This window comes from Mobula birostris, chromosome 10 (genome assembly GCF_030028105.1).
Source record: "Mobula birostris isolate sMobBir1 chromosome 10, sMobBir1.hap1, whole genome shotgun sequence".
Taxonomy (NCBI): Eukaryota; Metazoa; Chordata; class Chondrichthyes; order Myliobatiformes; family Myliobatidae; genus Mobula; species Mobula birostris.
The window spans coordinates 91,195,132-91,222,645 of NC_092379.1; the positions used below are offsets into that span (position 1 = coordinate 91,195,132).

The 27,514-nt window shown below is 44.0% G+C and overlaps 1 protein-coding gene across 3 annotated transcripts in view; it reads right to left on the minus strand.

The window, feature by feature from the left end:
* The window catches only part of phka1a (phosphorylase kinase, alpha 1a (muscle)), a 158,150-nt gene extending 134,814 nt beyond the window's left edge, over positions 1 to 23,336 (minus strand). For all 3 annotated transcript variants that reach the window (XM_072270556.1, XM_072270557.1, XM_072270555.1), the window contains exon 1: positions 23,019 to 23,336. In XM_072270556.1, the coding sequence (XP_072126657.1) occupies positions 23,019 to 23,096 (78 nt within the window). In that variant the 5' untranslated portion in view covers positions 23,097 to 23,336. The remainder of the gene's footprint in view (positions 1 to 23,018) is intronic.
* Positions 23,337 to 27,514: the final 4,178 nt, after the last annotated feature.

The window sequence follows — 27,514 nt, forward strand, 5'->3', positions numbered from 1 at the left end:
TTTCCACAATCATTGCCTGCACTGTTCTCCGTAGCGAAAATCTCACGCAAGCGCTCTCGGCAGAAAATCTCATGCAAGTGCTGTTGGCAAAAACACTCTCTCCAGTAACCTTTAGCTATGAAGCTGCCAAATCATACCAAATAACACGTAAAAATACACAGCCTATATAAAGTAGAAATAATGTATGTACAGTGTAGTATCACTTACAGGAATTGGGAAGACAGCTTGCCGAGCACACTGATGATGGTGTGTTAGGCTGAGTCAGAGTTTGGGTGGTGCAGTGGCCCCCACCCTCCAGGCAGCAACCTGATACCGATCCGCGAAGCATGCAGGGGTACAACGGTACGGCACACAGCACATCTTTAAGAAAAAACCCAAAGTGAACATGCTAATTAATAAGGTGCCGCCCGGCACGTAATTGTCGGCCCAGATCAGAGGCGATTGCCCATTGCATCATCTCTCTGATCTGGGCCGACAATTATGTGTCGGGCGGCACCTAATTAATTAGCATGTTTATTTCAGCTTTTTTCTTAAAGATGTGCTGTGCGCCTCCCAGCGATCGCTGCATTCTCCGCGAATTGGTATCTGTCCACAGCCTGGGGGTTGGGGTGGTGGGACACTGGGGTGTCATCTCATCGTCGTCTGTTTCCATTAGGACAGGCAGGTCATCTTCTCCTATGACTGCCCGCCTCGATGTCGAAGGTTGAGGTTCGTCGTCTGCTGTGGCTGATGTGGAAGGCTTGCTTGACTGCTGAGCCTCGCGCATTTTTCTATCATACAGTTCTTTGTAAGCACTCAAACCATCCTGCAAATATCCCCTAAACCTACATACCCTTTCAAAATTAAAGTTGTACTTTATCATTGCAGCAAAAATCTCACACAGTTGCTTCACGTTCAGTTCGCTACTGCATTCGGTTTTGATTATTATCCTTTCCTCTTCCATTGCATCAGCTCTTCATCTATCAGTTCTTGGTCATGGGATGCCAAAACCTCTTCAACATCATCTTCGTCAACTTCCACAAGCCAAACTCACGTTGTCCTTACTTCGTTCACTACGATCGAAATGCTTAATTATGTCTAGTTTTACGCTAAGTGTAACCCCCCCCCACGAGCTCTTTCAGGCTTTTCCGACACCTTAGAACTCATCTTGCTAACGGCTGCTCACAGGCATGTGTTTAAGCAATGCTGGCAAGAATGCAGTTCCAAATCCGGAAGAGAGCAGCTGCTCGGGGCGTGCGTTGCCTTTTATCGCGCGCTGATTTTTTATCGTGTGCTGATTTTTTTCGTAACAGTGAAAACACCTTCTGTTAGCGAAAACAGGGAACTAATGTAGGTGTTTCGTAACAGTGAGGTTTCGTAAAGCGAACGTTCGAAAAGCGGGGGACACCTGTATACAGAAAGGAATGCTTCTAACAAAAGCAGGGCACAACAATGTATAGTAATCAACAGAGGATCATAAACAAGAAAAAAACATCAATCACCCAGTGTGGATCTGAAACTCATTGCCTGAAAGGGAAATAGATGCAGAAATCAAAACTTAAATAGCATCTAAGAAAGACTTGGATGTATACTTGAAGATCTGTGACCTGAAGGACAGTAGGTCAAGCACTGAAGATAGAATTAAGCCAAATACCTCTTTTCTGACTGGCATGTCAGATTTGCCCAATAATCCCCCATCATAAATTGATTTTAAGATTTGAGAAAAACCCAAGACACACATCCCCATCTATAAAATTTATTTCATAGTCACAGAGTAATATGGCATAGAAACAGGCCAGTCATCCCATCTAATATGTGCCAAATTGTTATTCCGCCTAGTCCCATCAACCCACAACTCTCCATACCCCTTCCATCTATGCACCTATCCAAACTTTTCTTAAGTGGTGCAATCAAACCCGTATTCACTACTTCCACTGACAGCTTGTTCCACACTCAAACCACCCTCTGAGTGAAGATGTTCCCCCTCAGGTTCCCATCAAATATGTCACCTTTACTCTTAACCTATGACCTCTCGTTCTAGTCTCATTCAGCCTGCTTGAATTTAACCTATCTATACTCCTCATAATTAGTGCTGAGACTTGCTTCTGTATTGGTGCTTAATTTCTCCTTAAGTTTTCCAGGTGCTTCCATACTGCAACATTTAATGCAACATAATAAGCTCAAAAAGTTTCCATGACACAACAATAATGAAGTGAATAATAAGCAAGTAAGTTATTGAAGGAATTACTGAAATCGGGCATCGATTGAGACACTCATTTGGTTTATAATGCTGAAAGTACAAGTTAAAGCGTTAACACAAAATAATCTGCAGATGCTGGGGTCAAAGAAACACTCACAACACGCTGGAGGAACTCAGCAGGTCGGGCAGCATCCGTGGAAACAATGAGTCGACGTTTCGGGCTGGAACCCTTCATCAGGACTGTAGAGGGAAGGGGCAGAGGCCCTATAAAGAAGTTGAGGGAGGGTGGGAAGGAGAAGGCTGGTAGGTTCCAGGTGAAAAACCAGTAAGGGGTAAGATAAAGGGGTGGGAGAGGGGAGGCAGGGAGGTGATAGGCACGAAAGATGAAGGAGGAATAGGGGAAAACACAATGGGTAGTAGAAGGAGGTGGAACCATGAGGGAGGTGATAGGCGGCTGGGGGAGGGGGCAGAGTGACATAGGGATAGAGGAAGGGAGGGGGAGGGAATTACCGGAAGTTGGAGAATTCTATGTTCATACCAAGAGGCTGGAGACTACCTAGACGGTATATGAGGTGTTGCCCCTCCAACCTGAGTTTAGCCTCATCATGGCAGTAGAGGAGGCCATGTATGGACATATCTGAATGGGAGTGGGAAGCAGAGTTGAAGTGGGTGGCTACTGGGAGATCCTGTCTGTTGTGACGGACGGAGCGGAGGTGCTCGACGAAGCGGTCCCCCAATCTGCGTCGGGTTTCACCGATGTAGAAGAGGCCGCACCGGATGCAATAGATGACCCCAACAGACTCACAAGTGAAGTGTTGCCTCACTTGGAAGGACTGTTTGGGACCCTGAATGGTGGCAAGAGAGGAGGTGTATGACAGGTGTAGCACTTATGCTTACAGAGACTCATTCCTCTGAGATGCAGCACAGAGCGTCATAGGAAGTCATTCCTGCCTGTGGCCATCAATCCACCTTGGAGGGTCAGATACCCTGAGCTGACAGGCTGGTCCTGGACTTATTTCACAATTTACTGGCATAATTTACATATTACTATTTAACTATTTATGGTTCTATTACTATTTATTATTTATAGTGCAACTGTAATGAAAACCAATTTCCCCCGGGATCAATAAAGTATTACTATGACTATGACTATACAGGGATAAGTGCCGGGTGGGAGATCCATGGGGAGGGACGTATGGATCAGGGAGTCGCGGAGGGACCGATCCCTGCGGAAGGCAGAGAGGGGTGGAGAGGGAAAGATGTGCTTAGTGGTGGGGTCCTGTTGAAGGTGGTGGAAGTTGCGGAGGATAATGTGTTGGATCCGGAGGCTGGTGGGGTGGTAGGTGAGGACAAGGGGAACTCTGTCCCTGTTGTGGTGGCGGGAGGATGGGGTGAGGGCCGAAGTGCAGGAAATGGAGGAGATGCAGGTGAGGGTATCATTGATGACAGCAGAAGGGAAACCACGATCCTTAAAGAAAGAGGACATTTGAGATGTCCTGGAACAGAAAACCTCATCCTCGGAGCAGATGCAGCGGAGACGAAGGAACTGGGAACAGGGAATGGCATTTTTGCATGTGGCGGGGTGGGAAGAGGTATAGTCGAGGTAATTATGAGAGACAGTGGGCTTGTAGAAGATGTCAGTGGACAGTCTGTCTCCAGAGATGGAGACCGAGAGATCGAGAAAGGGGAGAGAAGTGTCCGAGATAGACCAAGTGAATTTGAGGGCTGGGTGGAAGTTAGAAGTAAAGTCGATGAAACTGACAAGCTCAGCATGGGTTCAGGAAGCAGCGCCAACGTAGTCGTCAATGTACCGAAAGTGTTCATCTTTACATGATATGTACATCCACTGTTTGCTCACCAAAATGATATACATTTGAGTCTTGGCTGGAGAACACAGAAAAAAACTACAATAACATTAAATAATTATTACAGATCAGACTGGCATTGTTCTATCCATTGAGTCTATGTTAGCTCCTATGAGAATAAACCTGTCAGTCATATTTCCCTTTTCTTTGCCCAGACCTTTCCAAATTATTTGCTGTTACATACTTCTCGAACCTCTTTTCAAAGGCACTAATTGATTAAGATTCCAGCACCATTACCATTAGTGAATTCCAAATTTTAACTACTCACTGAATAAAAATTCTTATGCCTCATATCTCTTCTATATTTTTTGCCAGAACTTTACGTGTTTACTTGTGTCCTCCAATCCTTAAACTATCTGCTAATGGAAATAGCATCTCTTTAACCAGTGCTCATAGTGACAGCTTTCCTATTTTTGTGCTTCATGCCTCTGTTTACAATTCCCAGAATTCTAAATACTCTTTCAACCTCTTTTCAAGGTTTATGCATACGTTCATCAGGCTCATTCTGTTCATACATACACTTTAGAACTTCGTCATTTAGTCTCTATTCCCTCTCAATAGACTGCATGCCACAGATCAAAAGGGTATGTTGGAAAGGCTTCACAATCTATGCACAACACCATGGTGGCTTCTCACCACAACTCTCCAGTCCCACCATCCCTCTTCAGCTCACTTCAACTACAGTATCAAAGAAATCTATCCATAAGGAATATTATTAAACAAAAAAAACTGACTCAGCACAACCATCAAAACTGAAGTTATGAATCTTATCTCACAAAGACAAAAATCGAGGAAGAAAAAAGTACATTTATATGGGTAGAAAGGGCAGCAGCAATGAGCACAGATGCAAAGGCATGGAAAAACGTGAATATAAATTTTGTGACTGTATCTCAATATGAAATACCAAGCAAAGGTGTAAAGGCTGAATTAAAAATATGAAGATATGAATAACATTGGAATAGTCAAGAATAAGGGTTAACAAAATCAAAGCTGAATGCATTGGCAGAAGATAACCTGAGGCAGGGATAGAACTTGGCATGTCAGGTGGAAATGGACGGCATTAGAAAAGGAGATGGTATATGGCCATAAATTGGACTTTGTTTCAGACACAAAACCATGGTGCCAAAATATCTAGCACAGCAACAGGCAAGTGCTGTAATGGGAATTATGGTCAAGAAGGTGTAATGTCAATACTTAATAGTAAGTTTCTTATAGAATATTTTTGTCCATCCATCATTGGGATACAAGATAATGTTTGATAAATCTAAGCTATTTGAGAAAGGGAATTCAATACCACCAGCATATGCACAGAATCTGATGTAAAGTTTTTGCCTTATTGCAGAGGCAGCACTTGTACATTGAAAAAAAAATTCTAATCTTACTATGCCCTTGTTCTCCACATCCTTGAATATTGTTTCAATGTCCAAGCATTTACCTTATCTAAGCCACACATACAATGTGGAACATCTTATTTTAATCGCAATAAGGCAGCGATTAATAGCCTTCAATTTCAGGATTCAAGATTATTTAATGTCATTTGCAGTATAAGGTGTAAAGGAAAATGAAATAGTTATTACTCCAGATCAAATGCAACACAAAAATGTACAATAAGATAAAGAACACCATAAATATAAAAGCATAGGCTTGAGGGAGGAGAAGATGGCGACGCAACACAGCTTGCAGCGGCCACTCCGGTGAATGATATCTGTTGTCTGTCAAGAAGGTTGCCATGCACAATCCTGATTTGATGGAGACAGACGTGAGAGCACAGAGGAACATCTGGTGAAACTTCTGAAATGCCTGTTTCGCTGCCGCTGCTACTGTGTGATCAGAATCTCCGGAGGGGAAGGCCCCGAGTCCTCGGCTTTGCTTGTTGCTCGGCAGGCAGGGTGGGGTCGAAGCACTCGGCAGAGATGGTGCTCGGTGCTCAGTGTCGGAGGGCTGGTCGGAGGCTCGAAGTTTTCGGAAGGACTCAGAGTCGGCTGCGGTCGCGTGCTTCCAATGCATCGGCAAGTTTGCAGCGCTTGGAGGAGAAGGGAGACTTTCTCCCTTCTACTGTCTGCGTGAAATGATGGGGCTATCAGGACTTGAGACATTTTTTAACCGTGCCCATGGTCTGCTCTTTATCAAATTACAGTATTGCTTTACACTGTTGTAACCATATGTTATAATTATGTGGTTTTGTCAGTTTTAGTCTTGGTTTGTCCTGTGTTTCTGTGATATCTTTCTGGAGGAACATTGTATCACTTTTTAATGCATGCATTTCTAAATGACAATAAACGAGGACTGAGTGTCCTCATAACCTAATCTTTAAGCTAGCTTGTGTACATTGATTGATTGCATGTCCATAAAGTAATGCTAGGCACAGAAGTGTCTGTACATAAGGTGACTGACAGGAAGTGATAAAGTACTGGTGCTGGGGGGTGTGGAGTGGTGGGTGAGTGGGCGAATGTGTTGATCAGCCTTTCTACTTGGGGAAAGTCACTGTCTTGCCTTTACAAGTCTGGTAGTCCTGGCATGGAACCGCCTCCCTGATGGGAGTGGGACAAACAGTCCATGAGCAGGGTGGGTAGGATCTTTCATGATGTTACTGGCCCTTATCCATCACCTTCCTGTATACATATCTTTGATGGGGGTAGGCTGGTGCTGATGGTGCACTGTGCAGTTCAGACTACCCTATATAGAGAGTCCCTGTCCGCCGCAGGCAGCTTCCTGCTATCCTCCAGTAGCTGGAAGTCTGAAATAGTACTTTTCTCCCTCTCTCAGACAGAGACACTGAAACCAACCATAACGATCTCTCCAATGCATTGGCTGCCATCCTGAACTGAAGGTTTTTGTTTTAAGAGCAGTGGTACACCAAAAACAAATTATAACCCTGATTGTGATAGCTCGTAAATATGCGTTTCCTCAATCTTCCACTCAAACTCAATTGCATTTCAAGAACAGAAAAGCTGCCAAAAATGTGCACATTATAGCAAAGTCAAAATCAATGTCAATTTTAAGCTTCTAATTAACATATTCGATTTTAACAAAATACCCTCAAAATAAGGATTTAAGTTAATTGCAGATGGAAAGATATACAGAGACAGGATGTGTAATTAAAGCTTCATTTGCCAGAATTACCTGGACCCAGCAATGCATTTATGAATGATGCTTAATCCTGTATCAACAGGATAACATTATATTTACAGCAGTAAAATCCTGTGGAGGATGTTGGAACTTAAGGAACTTCATGTCAACTGAAGTAATATAATAATTTATTGAATTATTTGAACTGAATACTAGTTCACTGCACATTATGTTACAGAAAATGCTTTAATAATGCAATCAATACGATAATAAATGTATCGCTAACATTTGTATTCTGGTAGTATTTATACTTATTACCAGGCATTTACTATTTATAGAGCTAGGAAAAGAAAGAAGATTTTATACACGCCTTTAATCTGTGAGCCATAAGGTCCAAAAATTGTTTAACAACAAGCAGGTTTATTATCTTTCCCTTGCCCAGCCACGTGTTCGTCCATCGTCGATGTCGATGAGGACCTTGACACCATTTGATGGTGTCGAGACTAGTGTGTGATTTGGATTTAAGTGAGGGAGAGTTGTGCAGCGTCAGCCTCACTCTCTCTTCCCAATTCCCATCTGGATCCAGTGGCAAGACAGAGTCGAGACAGCTGGAGATGGGACTAGGCACAGTGGACGACCAGGACGTCTTCAGTGTGTTGTCCTGATCTAGACGTTCCACGACGCTTGCAGAGACCGCCTTTTTGGCCGTTAGACCTTCCATTGGTCTCATCCGCTCAATCCGCCAGAGTCGGTCTTCATATGCTGGGATAGACAACTCCCTATCTCACCGAGGGTTTGAGACCCGTCAGCTATCCTCACTTGGTTTAGCCGGCTTGTCAAAGTTGTTGTCCAGGGTGTGGCTGCTGTCACATGCAAACAGCTACAGGGAGCCACACCTCAGCTCTCACCTGTGGCTCCCCGTAGCTGTTTGCTCAGCCATGTAAAGGCAAATTAAACAGTAAAGCTCTATGTTCATTTACACTCCAGCAAAAAAAACTCTTAGTAACAAGCCTTATACATTCACAATTATTTGTCAAGTTTATTCAACTATCTAATTTAAATGAACAGAGGTAACATTAATTATGCCTACAAACAACAAATTGAAACCAGATGCGAATACTGATTGCATCTGGGGGTATGGGAGAAAGCTGCAGGATTGAAGTATCATGGTCTGGTCCGTGAAGTCCGCGTTCCGGTTCACGGTCCAGTCCATCGATCCTTGTTCTGGGTTTTCCTGTTTTCTCCCTTGTTCTGTTGGGTGCCTTAATTGAGGTCTGGCACATAAATACCTCTGGAAACCAGGGATTGTTTGCTGGGCTGTTCTCCTCCCTTCCCCTAAAACCTCGTCAGTATCCCTGTCAAGTTCAACCACCGGAGTGAGACCGGAGCCTTGCCACGCCAAGATGAGGAACTATCTATTGTTCAGTTTGGAACTGTCTCTTTGTGTCCCCGTGTTTAGTGTCCGTGTTCTGTGTACGCATCCCGGCCTTATGTCCTGTTCCCAAGGAGGGGTCCTGACTCTGTGTTCCCTGTTCCTGTGCCCACGTCCAAGGCTCTGTGTTCCTGTGTTCAAAGACCAAGTTCCAGGTGCCGTGTTCCAGCCCTGTCCAAGTCTGAGTTTTGTGTCCTCATCCAGTTCTGGTGCCTCACTCAGCCCAGGAGTACCTCGCCCAGCCCGATGCTAGAGATTCCTTGTCCTGTGCTGGATTGTTCCCATCCGAATCCTTGGCAGCTTACCTCGGCAGTTATCCGGGCCCTGCGCCCTAGAAAGGGTCCCGGACCTGCACTCCAAGGAAGAGTCCGGCTCCGTACCCAAGAGCCTAACCAAGCCGAGTCCAAGAACCGAGCCAAATCTAGTTCAAGAGCCACATCCTGTGCTGGAGATTCCTCGCCCAGCCCGGTGCTGGAGTTCTCGTGTCCTGTCCAAGCCTAGACCAAGAACCTCGTCCTGTCTATGTCAAGGCTTTGTGTTCTCGTCCTGTCCATGTGCCTCGTCCTATGCAGGAGTTCCATGTCCAGTCCTGTAGCCTAGCCATGCCTTGTCCTCACCTAGATCCAGGGTCCGAGCCAGAGTTAAGACCCAGGTTCCGGGTCCCTGTCCAGTCTCTGGCTCGGAGTCCTAGCCCAGGCTCCTAGTTCTAAGTTCCTTGTCCTGGTCCCACTTTCCTAGTCTTAGTCCTAGCCCAGGCCCGGTGTCCTTGTCTCGTCCAGGGCCTGTGTCCATGCCCAGCATCGATTCTTCCTGACTCCCCTTGCTTTCTTGATAAACCTTGTCCTGTTCTTAGTACTTCAGTGACTCTGTCTTGCATTTGGGTCTGCTTCCAGCACACCCCCCCCCCCCATATGACATGAAGTTACTCGTTGATACATTCAAAAAGCTTAAGTTAAAATTATAGAACTGCTGTTCACACAACAGTTCACTTGAAAATTGAAGCAATTACATATTGTTAAGACTAAGAATATAACAACAGGGAAATGCAGAAAATGTTATTAAGTATATGCTGGATTAGATGCATAGATGTTATTGCCACTTTGCGTTGGTTCAAAGGCCTAATTTTTTATCAGGGTATACGACTCTGAAATTCTTCTTCTCCAGGTAGTCACGAAACCAAGAAAAAATGGCAGCACAATCATCAACACCCAAATCCCCCCTCCCCCGCACACGAAAAAATGAGGACGATCAGTTGAAAAACACGGAATATAAAAACTATAAGACTTTGAAAAACTTCATAGCCCAAGTCCATATCCAAAATGCAGAAAATCTGGGTAACATTCTCTGGGCACAATGGCAAATTCCGTCTCCGGCAGCAGAGTGATCCCATCTCCGAGCAAAAGCCAGGCAGCCAGCACTAACCTTCCACATTCACCTCAACGTTTTAGTCTCCCTTGTCACTTTAATCGGTGAACAATGGAAACTTTAATCAGGGAAATGGAGTCGAGCATCAGCTTGCACCCCATCCCACCCCTCAGCCTGCTTGCCACAAAGTTTGCCTCTGCCTCCCGGAATCCTCATGGACACTGCAGAGCACTGAGACACCAAAACGATGTCCAAACTGCAAATCACAGGCTCCAAAAGTTCCAGAATCACATTTGAGATTAAAAACAAACACAAAAGGGTTAGTGCTTTGTTCAGGGTGTCAGTTGTGGGAATCTTGGGAGACCTCCAGCCTCCCTGATGGCCACACCTGCGCAGGTGCACCGAGATGCAGCTCCTCAGAGACCATGTTAGGGATCTGGAGCTGCAGCTTGATGACCTACTGCTTATTAAGGAAAGTGAAGAGGTGATAGACAGGAGCTACAGGGAGGTAGTCATCCCCAGGCTACAGGGGTCAGAAAACTGGGTGACTGTCAGAAGAGGGAAGGAAAACACCCGGATAGTGGAGAGCACCCCTGTGGCTGCTCCCCTCAGCAATAAACATCTCATTTCGGATGCTGTTGAGGGGGATGACCTGACAGGGGACGGCCACGATGACCGGGTCTCTGGCACTGAGCCTGGCACTGTTGTGCAGGAGGGAAGGAGGAGAAGAGGAATGCGGTAGTCATAGGGGATTCCATAGTCAGGGGAACAGAGAGGAGATTCTGTGAGCCTGATAGAGATACCCGCATGGTGTGTTGCCTCCCAGGTGCCAGGGTACAGGATGTCTCGGATCGGGTCCAGAATATTCTGAAGGGAGGGGGCGATCAGCCAGCTGTCTTGGTACATGATGGTACCAATGACATAGATAGGAAAAGGGAGGAGGTCCTGAAGAGAGATTTCCGGGAGTTAGGAAGGAAGCCGAGAACCAGGACCCGCAGGGTAGTAACCTCAGGATTGCTACCTGTGCCACATGCTAGCAAGGGCAAGAATAGTCGGATCAGGCAGATGAATGTGTGGCTGAGAGACTGGTGCAGGGGGCGGGGCTTCAGATTCTTGGATCATTGGGATCTCTTCTGGGGGAAGTATGACCTGTTCAAAAAGGACGGGTTACATCTGAACCTGAAGGATACCCAATATCCTGACGGGAAGGTTTAATAGAGCTGTTAGGGAGGGTTTAATCTAATTTGGCAAGGGGATGGGAACCGGAATGATAGAGCGGAGGAGGGGGAAAACAGAAATAAATCGAAGATAGTGAGCAGTAAAGATGTCAGGAAGGACAGGCAGGTGATGGGGCAAATTTGCAGCCATTGCAATGAGCTGCAGTGCAATCAAAGAAAAACGTACCAAATACTGGATTTATGGTGTTATACTCAAATGCATGCAGCATAAGGAATAAAGTGGATGATCTTGTCGTACAGCTACAGATCGGCAGGTATGATATTGTGGCCATCACTGAGACATGGCTAAAGGATGCATGTCTCTGGGAGCTGAACGTCCAAGGATACACGGTGTATCAGAAGGATAGGCAGGTAGCCAGAGGGGGTGGTGTGGCTTTATTGGTAAGAAATGATATTAAATTATTAGAAAGAGGTGACATAGGATCGAAAGGTGCAGAATATTTATGGTTGAGCTAAGAAATCACAGGGGTAAAAGTACTCTGATGGCAGTTATATACAGGCCTCCTAACAGCTGCAGTGATGTGGACTACAAATTACAATAGGAAACAGAAAAGGTTTGTCAGAAGAGCAGCGTTATGATAATTGTGGGGGATTTTAACATGCGAGTAGATTGGGAAAATCAGGTCGACACTGGATCTCAAGAGAGAGAATTTGTAGAATGTTTGCGAGACGTCTTTTTAGAACAGTTTGTTGTTGAGCCCACTAGGGGATCGACTGTACTGGATTGGGTATTGTGTAATGAACCGGAGGTGATTAGAGAGATTGAGGTGAAGGAACCCTTAGGAGGCAGTGATCATAACATGATTGAGTTCACTGTGAAATTTGAGAAAGAGAAGCCGAAATCTGATGTGTTGGTATTTCAGTGGAGTAAAGGAAATTACAGTGGCATGAGAGAGGAACTGGCCAAAGTTGACTGGAAAGGGACACTAGCGGGAAGGACAGCAGAGCAGCAGTGGCTGGAGTTTATGTGAGAAGTGAGGAAGGGGCAAGACAGATATAGTCCAAAAAAGAAGAAATTTTCAAATGGAAAAAGGATGCAACCGTGGCTGACAAGAGAAGTCAAAGCCAAAGTTAAAGCAAAGGAGAGGGCATACAAGAAAGTAAAAATTAGTGGGAAGACAGAGGATTGGGAAGTTTTTAAAAGCTTACAAAAGGAAACTAAGAAGGTCATTAAGAGGGAAAAGATTAACTATGAAAGGAAGCTAGCAAATAATATCAAAGAGGATACTGAAAGCTTTTTCAAGTATATAAAGAGTAAAAGACAGGTGAGAGTAGATATAGGACTGATAGAAAATGGTGCTGGAGAAATTGTAATGGGAGATAAGGAGATGGCAGAGGAACTGAATGAGTATTTTGCAACAGTCTTCACTGAGGAAGACATCAGCACCGGACACTCAAGGGTGTCAGGGAAGAAAAGTGTGCGCAGTCACAATTACGACAGAGAAAGCATTCAGGAAGCTGAATAGTCTAAGGGTAGATAAATCTCCCGGATGAGATGGAATGCACCCTCGTGTTCTGAAGGAAGTAGCTCTGGAGATTGCGGAGGTATTAGCAATGATCTTTCAAAAGTCAATAGATTCTGGCATGGTTCCAGAGGACTGGAAGATTGCAAATGTCACTCCACTATTTAAGAAGGGGGCAAGGAAGCAAAAAGGAAATTATAGACCTGTTAGCTTGACATCGGTGGTTGGGAAGTTGTTGGAGTCGATTGTCAAGGATGAGGTTACGGAGTACCTGGAGGCATATGACAAGATAGGCAGAACTCAGCATGGTTTCCTTAAAGGAAAATCCTGCCTGACAAACCTATTTTCAATTTTTTGAGGAAATTACAAGTAGGCTAGACAAGGGAGATGCAGTGGATGTTGTGTATTTGGATTTTCAGAAAGCCTTTGGCAAGGTGCCGCACATGAAGCTGCTAAACAAGTTAAGAGCCCATGGAATTACGGGAAAGTTACATACGTGGATAGAGCGTTGGCTGATTGGCAGGAAACAGAGAGTGGGAATAAAGGGTTCCTATTCTGGTTGGCTGCCATTTACCAGTGGATTCCACAGGGATCCGTGTTGGGGCCGCTTCTTTTTACATTGTACATCAACGATTTGGATTATGAAACAGATGGCTTTGTGGCTAAGTTTGCTGATGATACTAAGATAGGTGGAGGGGCCGGTAGTGTTGAGGAAACAGAGTCTGCAGAGAGACTTGGATAGATTGGGAGAAAGGGCAAAGAAGTAGCAAATGAAATACAATGTTGGAAAGTGTATGGTTATGCACTTCGGTAGAAGAAATAAACGGGCAGACTATTATTTAAATGGGGAGAGAATTCAAAGTTCTGAGATGCAATGGGACTTGGGAGTCCTCGTGCAGGATACCCTTAAAGTTAACCTCCAGGTTGAGTCGGTGTTGAAGAAGGCGAATGCAATATTGGCATTCATTTCTAGAGGAAAAGACTATAAGGCACTGGTAAGACATCACTTGGAGTACTGTGTGCAGTTTTGGGCTCTTTATTTAAGAAAGGATGTGCTGACATTGGAGAGGGTTCAGAGAAGATTCACTAGAATGATTCCAAGAATGAAAGGGTTAACGTATGAGGAACATTTGACTGCTCTTGGACTGTACTCCTTGGAGCTTAGAAGAATGAGGGGGGACCTCAGAGAAACATTTCGAATGTTGAAAGGCATGGACAGAGTGGATGTGGCAAAGTTGTTTCCCATGGTGGGGGAGTCTAGTACGAGAGGGCATGACTTAAGGATTGAAGGGCACCCATTCAGAACAGAGATGCGAAGAAATTTTTTTAGCCAGAGGGTGGTGAATCTGTGGAATTTGCTGCCACGGGCGGCTGTGGAGTATTTAAGGCATAGAATGATAGGTATCTGAGTAGCCAGGGCATCAAAGGTTATGGTGAGAAGGCGGGGGAGTGGGACTAAATGGGAGAATGGCTCAGCTCATGATAAAATGGCGGAGCAGACTCGATAGGCCAAATGGCCAACTTCTGCTCCTTTGTCTTATGGTCTAAAAAACATTTTAAAAAGTGCAATATATGGTTTCATGGTCTACCCAGAAAATGTTGAACATTGTACGCTGGTGCCATTTTGACTAGAAGTTCATGGAAGTTTTGGTATCGTACAACAATTACAGATCTGTTGTGTAGCTTAAAAGTGAACTGGACAAGTTTCCTTCTACAAGTAACTTCACTGAACACAGCAAGAAAGATGGAATACAAAATGATGCAGGTGCTGACAACCTGAACAGATAGAATGCTGCGCATGTTTATCATCAAAGCTCATTGTAATCACCTTAAGGGAATGCTGTAGAAGTTGCCATTTTCCCTAAATTATTGCCAGGATCTTGAGCTGCTTTACTTCTCTACACCTAGTGAGAGGGCACATTACTGAGAAGGAAGAGGAAATATTGCCCATTTACAAGACAAAGAGAAAGTGATTGGGAACAGAGGCCGGTAGGTGATGTAGAACCAGATGAGGAGAGATGGAACCACATGGGGAGAGGGGGTGGAGAAGGTGAACCAAGGCAAAACAAAGCTTGGTGGACAGCAGAATGTGTGTGCAAGATGAACGCCAGGGGTTGGGTTACTTGATATTGGAAAATCCAATGCTCATATTATTGGTTTGTACACTATCCCAGGTGGAAAATAAGCTGTTTTATTTTTAAATTGCACGTGGCATCTCTGCAACAGTGGAGAAACTGTGAGGACAGACAGGTTGGATTGGGAGTGGGAACAACAGTTAAAATAACATGCAATATGTAGACAAATATGTGTGTGGTCCCCTAGAGTATTCTTGGTTACCCTAGTGCAGCGGTCCCCAACCATCGGGCCGCAAAGCATGTGCTACCGGGCCGCGAGGAAATGATATGAGTCAACTGCACCTTTCCCTCATTTCCTGTCACGCACTGTTGAACTTGAACATAGGGTTACCAACTGTCCCGTATTTGCCGGGACATCCCGTATATTGGGCTAAATTGGTTTGTCCCATATGGGACCGCCCTTGTCCCGTATTTCCCCCGCTAAGGTAGAGCATTCCTATGAAACCGTTCGTAAGCCAAAATGGCATAAAGCAAAGAAGCAATTACCATTAATTTATACAGGAAAAATTTTTGAGCGTTCCCAGACCCAAAAAATAACACATAAAACCTAAAATAACACTAACATACAGTAAAAGCAGGACTGATGTGATAAATACACAGCCTATATAAAGTAGAAATAATGTATGTACAGTGTAGTCGGGAAAATTAAGCCAAAACCAACTTGTGGGAAAAAAAAATTGGCACGTACGCACATGCGCATGTCACATATGCCCACGTCACGCATGCGCACACAGGTGTTGATGGTCATGGTAGTCTTTCTCGGGGTAAACACAAGGGTCCCGTATTTGACCGCTACTTTTGTCCCTTATTTGGGAGCGGGAAAGTTCGCAACCACAACTGTAAAAGCCATGTTGAGGTGAGTTGCACCCTCTCCACGCCCCACCCCCCGCCGTCGTCCGGTCCGCAAGAATATTGTCAATATTAAACCAGGCCGTGGTGCAAAAAAGGTTGGGGGCCCCTGCCCTAGTGCAGATGAGGCTACATTGTCAGCATCAAATGCATTAAACCAGGTTGGAAGAGGTGAAGATGAACTTGGAAGAAAGGAGAAGAAAAGATGTGACCAGTAATGTAATTGCATTGTAGCTGATAACTATGGGACAATAATCTAAAGAGGAGGGGAAAGAGAATACAAAAGCAGATCCATAGTAACAGAAAAAAGTGATGTGATTGCTATATTAACATCAATAATGAAAAAAAGAAACAGAAGTAAAAAAGACTGAAAATCAATTGAGAATTGGAATTGCCAGAAATATCCAATTATAGTTGTTTCTTTAGACCTACTGAAAAAGGATCATGTATGTAGATATTTTCCAAGAGAGATCTGCTATTCCACCTGTTTACCAAAATGAAGACTGATGAGATATCTAGAACCGGTCCACTAAACATAATAGATTCTGCTGATGCTGGTAATCCAGAGCAACACAACAAAATGCTGGAGGAACTCAGCAGGTCAGGCAGTTTCACTATTACAGCTGCGGGAAGATGGGACAAAGGAGAAATAGAGGAAATGCAGGTGAGGGCAGCATCAATGACAGCAGAAGGGAAAAAGGAAGACATCTGAGATGTTCTGGAATGGAAAGCCTCATCTTGAGAACAGATGAGGCAGAGATGAAGAAACAGAGAAAAGGGAGTAACATTTTTACAAGTGACACAGTGGAAAAAGGTATAGTAAATATGGTGAGAGTCAGTAGATTTAAAGGCGGTCAGTAAATAGTCTGTATCCTGAGAAGGATACAGGGACTGAGAAAGCAGAGAGAAGTTTCAGAGGTAAACAACGTAAATTTGAGGGAGGATGGAAGTTGGAGGCAAAGTGGATGAAATTGATGAGCTCTGCGCGGAAGCAGGAAGCAGACCACTGCAGCTATCGCTGGTCTTTCAGTAAGATGGCGGTGCGTATAGTAGCAGCGGCCTTTCCGGCTCCAACCAAAGATGTAATTGTTAGTCCTTTATAACTTTTTTTTAAATGCAAGATGCTGCTGGATATTAAGAACATCAAGTACTGCAGGTCTACTCCATCAGTGAGCTGCTTGATAGTGATGGAGCTGGAGTTATTGTGTACTGTGTTGTCACCTGGACTTGTGCATCATTGTGGCACGGAGGCGGTACAAATGATCGTCTTGGACATTTTTATTGCAATCACAATACCCGGTTGGACATCGGTCATATAGAATACTCAAGTCCAGTTCACTGGTTCATTGGCAAGACCAGCAGCAGGGGAGCCGGGTTGCCTCGGTTGTAGCACATCTTAGACCCTCATACTACAATGTTGCCTGTTGCAGCTGCCCAGAAGAGGAGGTACCAGGAGGCCTTTGTGGGTGTGCTGGAATCCGTATTGGGTTGGCAGCTGCCCCTCCCAGCACTGCTGCCCTCCAGTGTTCGCCTGGCGGAAGATAACCTGAACCAGGACATCCCACGCACCATCAGTCTATAGGGCATGCCACTTACGGACTTGGTCATATTATTTTTTGTGATTTTTTTTCTGCTACCATAACTACATGTGCTACATGTACCTTGGCCACGGAGGAACACTGTTTTGTTTGGCTGTATTCATGTTTAAGGTTGATTAAACTTAAACTTGAACTTGTAGCATAGAAATACTTGAGAAGGATTACCAGTGAAGACTTGGAAAATGGACTACTTCATGTGGTTGACAAAAAGATAGGCATAACTGGGGCCCATGTGGTTGCCACGGCTACACCTTGGCTTTGGAGAAAGTGGGAGGAACTGAAAGATAAATTGTTGATGGTGAGAACCAGTTCTGCCAGATGGAGAGGGTGGTTATTGAGGGTAACTAGTTAGGTCTGTTTAGAAAGAAGCAGAGTTACAGGGTCTTCCTGATGGGAGATAAAAGCATATGTGAACTGAACATCCACAGTGAAAAGGAGGCAATCAAGGCCTCAAACTTAATGTGACTGAAATGATCAAGAGCATGTGAAGTTTAACTGAGGTAGGTAGGGAGGGACTCAACAAAGGGGGACAAAATGGAGTCAATGTGTGTGGATACAAGTTCAGTGGGACAGGAACAGAAACAGACAGAAATACCCAGACAGTCAGGATTGTAGATTTGGGATAGGAAGTAGAAACATGCAGCGCAGGGTAAAGGGACTATGAGGTTGGTGGCAGTAAATGGATTATCTCCAGTGGCCATGAGTTTTGTGATGATGTAAGAGGCAATAGCCTGATGCTCCTTACTGGGGTCTTTTTCAAGGGGTATATAACAGGAGGTGTCCGAAAGTTGCCACCTGGCCTCATCTAGGTAGCGGTCAGTCTGCCAGACTACAGCATCACCAGCCTTGTCTACAGCTTTGATGGTGAGGGTGGGATTAGTGTGGAGAGAGTGAAGGGCAGTGCGTTCTGAGAGCATGAGGTTTGAGTAGAAGAGAGGAGTATGCAAGTCAAGACAATTGATGTCTCATTAGCAGTTAGAGATGAAAAGATCCAGATTGGGCAGAAGACCAAAGCAGGATGTTCAAGAAGAGGAAGAGGGATGAAGATGGGAGAAGGGGTTATTGGTGGGGAATCCTTGCCAAAGAAATAGGCTCAGAGATGGAAGCGAGGGCTGCCTGGCCTGCTGCGTTCACCAGCAACTTTGATGTGTGTTGCTTGAATTTCCAGCATCTGCAGAATCCCTGCTGTTTGAAGAAGAGCTCAGTCTGTTTTTGATTAAGTCTATTATTACTTCATCATGTAACTGATGGCGCGTGACCAAATGGTTAAGGCGTTCCTCTGGTGATTTGAAAGTCACTAGTTCGAGCTTTGGCTGAGGCAGCATGTTGTGTCCTTGAGCAAGGCACTTAACCACACAATGCTCTGCGACGACACCGGTGCCAAGCTGTATGGGACCTAATGCCCTTCCCTTGGACAACATCAGCGGCGTGGAGACGGGAGACTTGCTCGTCTTCCGTACAACCTTGTCCAGGCCTGCGCCCTGGAAACCTTCCGAGGCGCAAATCCATGGTCTCATGAGACTAACGGATGCCTATTGTAACTGATCAAAGTCGCAGGGTCAATTCTCACCAATAAAGCAGTAGTCACACTGACAACTATAAACAAGTTCATACTTTTAAAAAAGGATCTCATGTTTTCCCAATGTATATGACAAATAAACACTTCTTGGGCTTCCGGCCAGGTACAGGTATAGATTTTTTTTTAATCTATTCAATTTACCATGGAGGTGCACATTCTAATATGAAGGAAACTGGACGGTAGCCTCGGATATGGCATCTATTGGAAACCCACTCATACAGACCTACACCTTAACAATAATATTCATCATCGTGCCTCCCAACATCAAGTGGTTCTTTCTACTTTGATTAACTATGTGAAAACTATTTTGGACCCAGAAAGTCTCCTGAGGAAATAAGATGCTTACGGACGACATTCCTACAGAATGGCTACAAGGTGAAGGAAATCAATCGAGCTGTTAAAAGGGCCGACAGAAAAAAAACAAAGATGAGGAAATCTGCAGATGCTGGAAATTCAAGCAATACACACAAAATGCTGGTGGAACGCAGCAGGCCAGACAGCATCCATAGAAAGAAGCACAGTCGACATTTCAGGCCGAGACCCTTCGTCAGGACTAACTGAAAGAGAAAAACCATCTGTCTTCCCTATATTTCCACTGTTTCTGTAAAGATCACTAGGATCCTAAAGAAATACCAGATTAATACCATCCACAAACCCGTAAGGAGGCTCAAATCACAGTTTATGTGGGTCAAAGATGACCTGAGTCTCAGGACAACTGGCATTTACAGGATTCCCTGTAAATGCAGAATAGCCTATATCGGCCAGATGGGACACACGGGGGAAACCTACATCAAGGAACGCAGGAGGTATATCCAGTTGGGTTATCGGGAGAAATCGGCAGTAGCAGAACACTGCATTCGCAGTGGCCATACGATTGACCTTGAGGGAACAAAACTACTGTGCCACGCCAATGGCTTTTGGGGCCACCTGGTAAAGGAAGTCATTGAAATAAAACTAGAGGAAAAGAATTTTAACAAAGACGATGATCTCACTCTAAGTAAGAACTGGAATTCGATTGTAAACAAGGTGGGACAGCAGAAACCTGATTGGATGAGGACTAACCAGTCAAGAAGGATTGATGAAGAAGAAGATGGCAGAGTTCGTCATTGAAACGTCAGTTAAAATTGAAACCTGTACCCGGCTGGAAGCCCAAGAAGAGTTTATAAGTTCATACTTCCCTCCTTTATAACCAAAGAGTATTGTTGCTACAGGTTAAAAAGAAATACTCTGATTAGGCCCATCTTTGCAGATTAAAAATGTGTTCAGCACAGATGGACAAGTAGTTCAGGATAGCGGCAATGTGCATAACAGAAAGACTACCAACAAATAATTGCTTAAATTATAACTGCCCATGTCAAATGTTCTTGGGTGCACTCTGTGAATGAGTGCAGCATCAATCTGAAAGGTAATGCACTATCATCTTTGCAATGACAACCCGGTAAATATATTGTCTGGTTGTATATGTGAATTACAGTTGCCTTTCTTTAGACTGATGCCCCTGCCCATTCTGCCAGCACTCAGGCAAGTTAAACATCAGCTTGCACAATATGAAGGGTGAGTTATTGTTGCTTCCTCCCACCATTCTTCCCTCAACTGACAACATCAAAGTAGATTAACCATTCATTCAACACTTGAGTAGAGTAGGCAAGTTATTACTGTTTAGAAAAAAGAAAAAAATAGAATTAATCTTACAGGTTGATTACCTTGTATCAGAAAAGGCCTGTTCTGGTACAAGCTGCAAAGGATGGCAATTGTCCAATTCAGTTTTACATTTCAAAGTCTGTATGTAACACTGGCTGGAAGATGCAGTTCCTGGAACTTACAAAGGCCTTTGCTGAAGCAATGTAATAAGCCAAAGACAAAGAGGTCAGAGTGTAATGGGATATTATGGTGACAGACAAGTGTAAAGTCAGGGACATAGCACATGACCAACTACAATCCCTGTCTTTTGCATCTAACATTGTTCCAAAGTAAGCTTGCAAAACTGCATTTCATCTTCCAACCAAGCATGTTACAGACCTCAGAACTTAACACTAAACTGAAAAATTTCAGATTACCAGGCTTTTCAGTTTTCCCCAGAACAGGCTAATTCAGATACAAGATCAACAACCTATAACATTAATCTCTGTTTTCTCTTTCCACAGATGCTGCCTGGCTTACTATTTCTACCATTCTGTTTTTCATTTTAGGTTCCCTGTGCCTACAGTGGTGTGTATCTCACAGTCCCAACAACTTCCCTCTATTTTTGTTCATCTCTTCTGCAGAGCAAACATTGTTTTTCATGATCTCCATCCTAACATTCTTGCCATCTCTTCCTTCCTTTGCAATTTAATAAACACTTATTTCTAACCCTTGCCAGCTCTGATGAAAAATTACTGGCCTGAAACATTAACTCATTCTCTCTCTCTCTTTCCATGATGCCTGACTCCAGAATAGTTCCAGTGTTTTATATTTCTAATCCAGACACTGAAATATTTAAAACAAACTTTAGGGAACCCAGTACTGTACCACCAACTAAACTACAATGATTTGAATGTGATAGAACCCCAACCTGTCTATACTTACAATCTCACTCCATGCATTTGACTCAAAAAGTTCAAGGTAAATTTTATTATTATATATGCCACCATATACAACCCAGAGATTCATTTTCCTATGGGCATACTCAGCAAATTTATAGAATAGTAACTATAACAGGATCAATGAAAGATCAACCAAAAGACAGCAAATTGTGCAAATGCAGATATGAAGAAATAGCCATAAATGACAAGAACATTAAATAGCATGATAAGGTCCTTAAAGTGAGATCATTGGTTGTGGGAACATCTCAATGGATGGGCAAGTGAATGTAGTTATCCCCTTTTGTTCAAGAGCCTGATGGTTCAGGGGTAGTAACTGTTCCTGAACCTGTTGGCATGAGTCCTGTGGCTCTGGTCCCTTCTACATGCTGGCAGCAGCAAGAAAAGAGCAGGGCCTGGATGGTGAGGATCTCTGATTATGGATGCTGCTTTCCTACAACAGCATTTCATGTAGATGTGCTCAGTGGGTGGGAGGGCTTTACCTGTAATATAATGGGCTGAATCCACTACCTTTTGTAAGATTTTCCATTCAAAGGCATTAGTGTTTCCATACCAGGCTGTGATGCAGCCAGTCAATACACTCTCCATTATAGAAGGTTTGTCAGAGTTTTTGATGGCATGCCAAATCTCCACAGAATTCTAAGAAAGTAGAGGTGCTGCTGTGCTTTCTTCACAATTGCATTTACATGCTGGGTCCAAGACAGGTCCTCTGAAATGGTAACACTCAGGAATTTAAAGTTGCTAACCCTCTCTACCTCTGATACTCCATTGAGGACTGGTTCATGGACCTCCAGTTTCCCTACCCTGAAGTCTACAATCAGTTCTTTGGTCTTGCTGACATTGAGTGAAAGGTTATTATGACACAACTCGGCCAAATTTTCAGTCTTACTTTTGTATGCAGATTCATTCACCACCTTTGATACAGCCCACAACAGTGCAGTCATCGGCAAACTTGAATATGGTATTGGAACTGTACTTTGCCACACAGTCATAGGTATAAAGCGAATAGAGCAGGGGGCTAAGCACAGGAGCCTGTGGTACGCCTGTGCTGATCGAGATCGAGATTGTAAAAGAGATGTTGTTGCGAATCCGAACTGACTGGGAGAAAATCCAGAACCCTGCTGCACAAGGAGGTATTGAGGCCAAGGTCTTGGGGCTTATTCATTAGCTTAGAGGGAACGATGGTATTAAATGTCTCAAGAGATGGTCAGTAATTACAATGTCTCCCAAAAACACAACGCTTGTAAACTGTCACCGGTGTAGAATATGTACTAATATTGCAAAACGTTTTTTTAAAATCACCCCCTTTTGCTCAGACCTGCGTGTAAGATAAAATAATACTGCCAAGACAAAAGTACATCCAGCAACGGTTCAGCACCAGCCAGTTACAGACCTGCTGCAGCTGCAAACAGCGTGATATGAGTTATGAACTGTGAAATTACATGCCTTGATTAAAGAGAACAGAGTGTCTTCATCTGCAAAGATCAAGTTTCGCAGCTAACACATCCTAAGATTTCACAGTGAAACTGGCTTCAAGCCGAAGAATGAGACCTCGAATGGGTTTCAAGGAGGTGAAGGCTCTTTAACTTGTGAGTCAAAAATCACCAAGCCTGCAGATGACTGCAGTGAGACATTTTCCAGTATAAACTGAGCCGACAGTTACCCACCTGGTGACACAAGATGGTGTTGTTCACCAACCGGGCGAAATAATCCAACCGGACCCCGGAATTACTGCGGCTCCTCATCCTGAATCTCGCCCGCCTTATTGCTGGGTGCCGCTGCAAGATCCGCCCGTCAACCTCGCTGTCCTCTCGGCAATATCAGCCTCTCGTGTCCCTGCGCCGCAGTGAGCGGCCTTACACCCCTCTATCCAGGCCACCTGTTGCCGACCGGGGCAGGAACCGCCAGTACCCTCACATCAAGTCCCAGGGGACCCGTAACCCCACAGCCGCCTCTCGCCACCCCGCCAACAGCGGCCAGAGGGCGCTTCTGCTGACTGCACATGCGCACACCGAGCACTCGGCGCTGCTACTGCGCATGCTCACATCTCCGGTTGCGTTCCCTTCTGATGAGCACGCCAGTATTAGCTCAAGCAAGAATTGGCATGTGTTTTGTGCAGGCGTCAATGTCTTAAATCACTGACTCTGTGCTCGAAGCTTCAGGTATTGACAAATGGTTCAATTAGCAACTGAAAGGCGTAAATCTAAGTATTTATCCCAGAATTTGAACATAACTTCGAATGTCAAAACCACAACAGGTCTGTCACTGTCATCCTCCGGGTGTTATTTTCAATGAGAGGACAGACAATGGTCATCTGTGTTTTAATTGTTACCAGCTGCGAATTTTGTCCTGTCTTAACAGTTATTTTGACCATCTTTTGGAAGACAGTAACAGAGTTAAATGGTCCCGCGTAACCCAAACTTAGCATTGATCATTTCCACTGTGCTGATCATTCCGAATCTATTGATGTGGTGGGGGTTGGCTGAATTAATTTAATCATGCTATCTGTGGACTAGACATGCGGGAGAATAAGGAGGTGACAGATAGGAGCTACAGGGAGGTAGTCAACCCTAAATTGCAGGAGATAGGTACCTGGGTGACTGTCAGGAGAGGGAAAGGGAATAACAGGCAGCCGGTGTAGTGTACCCCTGTGGCCATTCCCCAAGTATTCCGCTTTGGATACTGTTGGGGGGGGGCGGCTACCAAGGAGAAGCAGCAGTGAGCAGATCTCTGGCACCGATTCTGGCTCTGTGATTCAGAAAGGAAGGGGGAGAAGAGGCAAGCTGTAGCGACAGGGGATTCGTTGATTAGGGGAAGAGAAATGAGGTTCCGTGGACGAGAACGAGATTAGTGGATGGTTTGTTGCATCCCTAGTGCCAGAGTCGAGCTCACAGTATTCTTAATTGAGAGGGTGAGCAGCCAGAGGTCGTGGTCCAAGTCGGTACCAATGACATCGGTAGGATGGGAGAAGAAGTCCTGCAAAGTGAGTTCAGGGAGTTTGGTGCAGAGTTGGAGAATATGACCTCCAGGGTTGTGATCTCAGGATAGTTACCAGTTTCATGTGATAGTGCGGCCAGAAATAGAAAGACCATGCAGTTTGACATGTTCCTAAAGAGCAGGTATAAGAGGGAGGGCTTCGGAATTTTGGATCATTGCGCTCTCTTCCAGCAAAGGTGGGACCTGTGAAGAAGGGACAGTTTTCACCTAACTGGAGAGGGTCTAATATCCTTGCGGGAAGGTTTGCTAGTGCTGCATGGGGGGAGGAGGGTGTTAAACGAGACATGCAGTGGGGTGGGAACCAGAGTGCCAGAAAAGATATGGGGTGGTTGTGGAGAAAGATGTTATTAAGCCTACATACAACGTCAGGAATCAAAAGATTGAGCATGGCGGATTCATATTTTGAGCTGCATATATTTCAATGCAAAGAGTATTGTAGGAAAGACGAATGATCATAAGGCATGGAATTGTGACATTATCGCCATCAGTGAGACTTGGCTGCAGGAGGGGCAGGACTGGCAACTCGATGTTCCGGAGTTCCGTTACTATAGATGTAACAGAGCGGGAGTGGTTAAAGGGGGAGGGTGGCATTACTATTAAGGGAAAATGTCATGGCAGTGTTCAGTCAGGGCAGATTGGAGAGCTCCTCTAATAAGGCTTTATGGGTGAAACTGAGGAGTAAGAAAGGTATGACCACGTGAATGGGATTATATTATAGACCACCAACAGTCCACGGGATTTGGAGTAGCGAATTTGTAGAGACTCTTGGAGCAGACTCTTGTAAGAGATATAAGGTTGTCAGAGTAAGCAGTTTTAACTTTCCACATATTAACTGTACTTTCCACACTGTAGAAGGGCAGAATGGGAAAGAGTGTGTCAAATGTATTCAGGAAAGTTTCCTGAATCAGTACATAGTGGTCCCAAAAAGAGTGAGTGCAATACTAAATCTCCTATGAGGCAATGAGATAGAGCAGGTGTCTGCATAAGTATGACCTAAAATGTGATCAGATCTTCACATAAATCCTAAAACTAGTTAAAGAGAACCAAAGTAAATAAATAATACCTGCTGTTATACCTGTTAGTATTTAATTGAGAAAAATGATCCAATATTACATGTATTTGTTGGAAAAAGTATGTGAACCTCTGGGGTAATGCCTTCTACAAAAGCTATTTGAAGTCAGATGTTCCAATCAATGAGATGAGATTGGAGGTGTGGGTTGTAGAGGTGCCCTGCCATATATAAAAAAGACACACAAAGTCAAGTCACTGACAGAGCCTGTTCTTCTCAAGAAAAATCTGTTTATGAGCACCATACCTCAATCAACAAGACTTTCAGAGGACCTTAGAAGAAGAATTACAGAGATGCATGAATCTGGAAAAGGCTACAAAAGCATTTCTAAAGACCTGAGTGTTCATCAGTCCACTGTAAGAGAAATTGTCTACAAATGGAGGAAACTCAGTACTGTTGCCACTCTCCCTAGGAGTGCGAGTCCTGCAAAGATTACATCAAGTACACACCATGCAATGCTGAAGGAGGCGTAAAAGAACGCAAGGGTAACAGCAAAAGACCCACAGAAATCTCTAGAACTTGCTAGAGTCTCTATTCATGTGTCCATTATATGAAGAACACTGAATAAGAATAGTGTTCATGGATAGACACAAAGAGGAAACCACCGCTCTCAAAAACAAATTGCAAAAGACCACTTCGATATTCTACAACACTTATGGGATAATAATGTTCTACAACACTTATGTGGACAGATGAAAGAAAAGTCAAACTTTTTGACAGAAATCTACATTGCTACGTTTGGAGAAAAAGGGGCACTACACACCAACACCAATACCCCATCCCAACTGTGAAGCATGGTGGAAGGAGCACTATGATTTGGGGCTGCTTTGCTGCCTCAGGGCCTCGATAGCTTGCAATTGTTGAAGGAACAATGAATTCAAAACTGTACCAAGATATTTTACAGGAAAATGTCAGGGGAGCAGTCCATCACTTGAAGCTTAATAGAAGTTGGATAATGCAACAAGACAATGATCCGAAAGACAAGAGCAAATCAACAACAGAATAGTTTAAAAAGAAGAAAATTGTGTTTTGGAATGGCCAAGTCAAAGTCCTGACCTTAATCCTATAGAAACGTTATGGAAGGACCTGAAGCAAGCAGTTCGTACAAGGAAGCCCATCAACATCCCCAGATGTGAAACAGAGTTGTAAGGAGAAATGGCCTAAAATTTCCCCAAGCCGATGTGCAGGACTGATCAACAGTTACCAGAAATGTTTGATTGAAGTTATTGCTGTACAAGGGTGTCACTCCAGTTACTGAAAGCATGGGTTCACATACTTTTTCCAGCAAATGCCTATAATATTGGATCATATTTTCTCAAAAAATAAATGACTAAGTATAATGATTTTTTGTGTTATTTATTTAATTGGATTCTCTTTATCTAGTTTTAGGACTTGCATGAAGATCTGATCACATTTTAGGTCATACTTATGCAGAAATAGAGAAAATTCCACAGGGTTCACAAACTTTCTAGCACCACTGATTAGACTAGTCCTTGGGTTAGATTATACAGTACCTATAAAAAGTATTCGCCCTCTTAGAAGTTTTATTGTTTTATTGTTTTACAACATTGTATCACAGTGGATTTAATTTGGCTCTTTTTGACACTGATCTACAGAAAAGGACTCTTTTGTGTAAAAGTGAAAACAGATCTCTACAAAGTGATCTGAATTAATTTACAAATATAAAACACAAAAGAATTAATTGCATAAGTATTCACTCCCTTCGAGTCAGTATTTCGTACATGCATCTTTGGTAGCTATTACAGCCTTGAGTCTGTGTGGATAGGTCTCTATCAGCTTTGCACATCTGGATGCTGCAAGTTTTCCCAATTCTTCTTTACAAAACTGCTCAAGCTCTGTCAGATTGCATGGGGATTGTGAGTAAATAGCCCTTTTCAAGTCCAGCCATAAATTCTCAATTCGATTATGGTCTGGTCTCTGACTTGGCTTCACCAGAACATTAACTTAGTTGTCTTAAACCATTCATGTGTAGCTTTGGTTTTATGCTTAGGGTCAGTGTCTTGCTGGAAGGCAAATTTTCTCCCAAGTTGCGGTTCTTTTGCAGACTGCATCAGGTTTTTCTCCAGAATTTCCCTG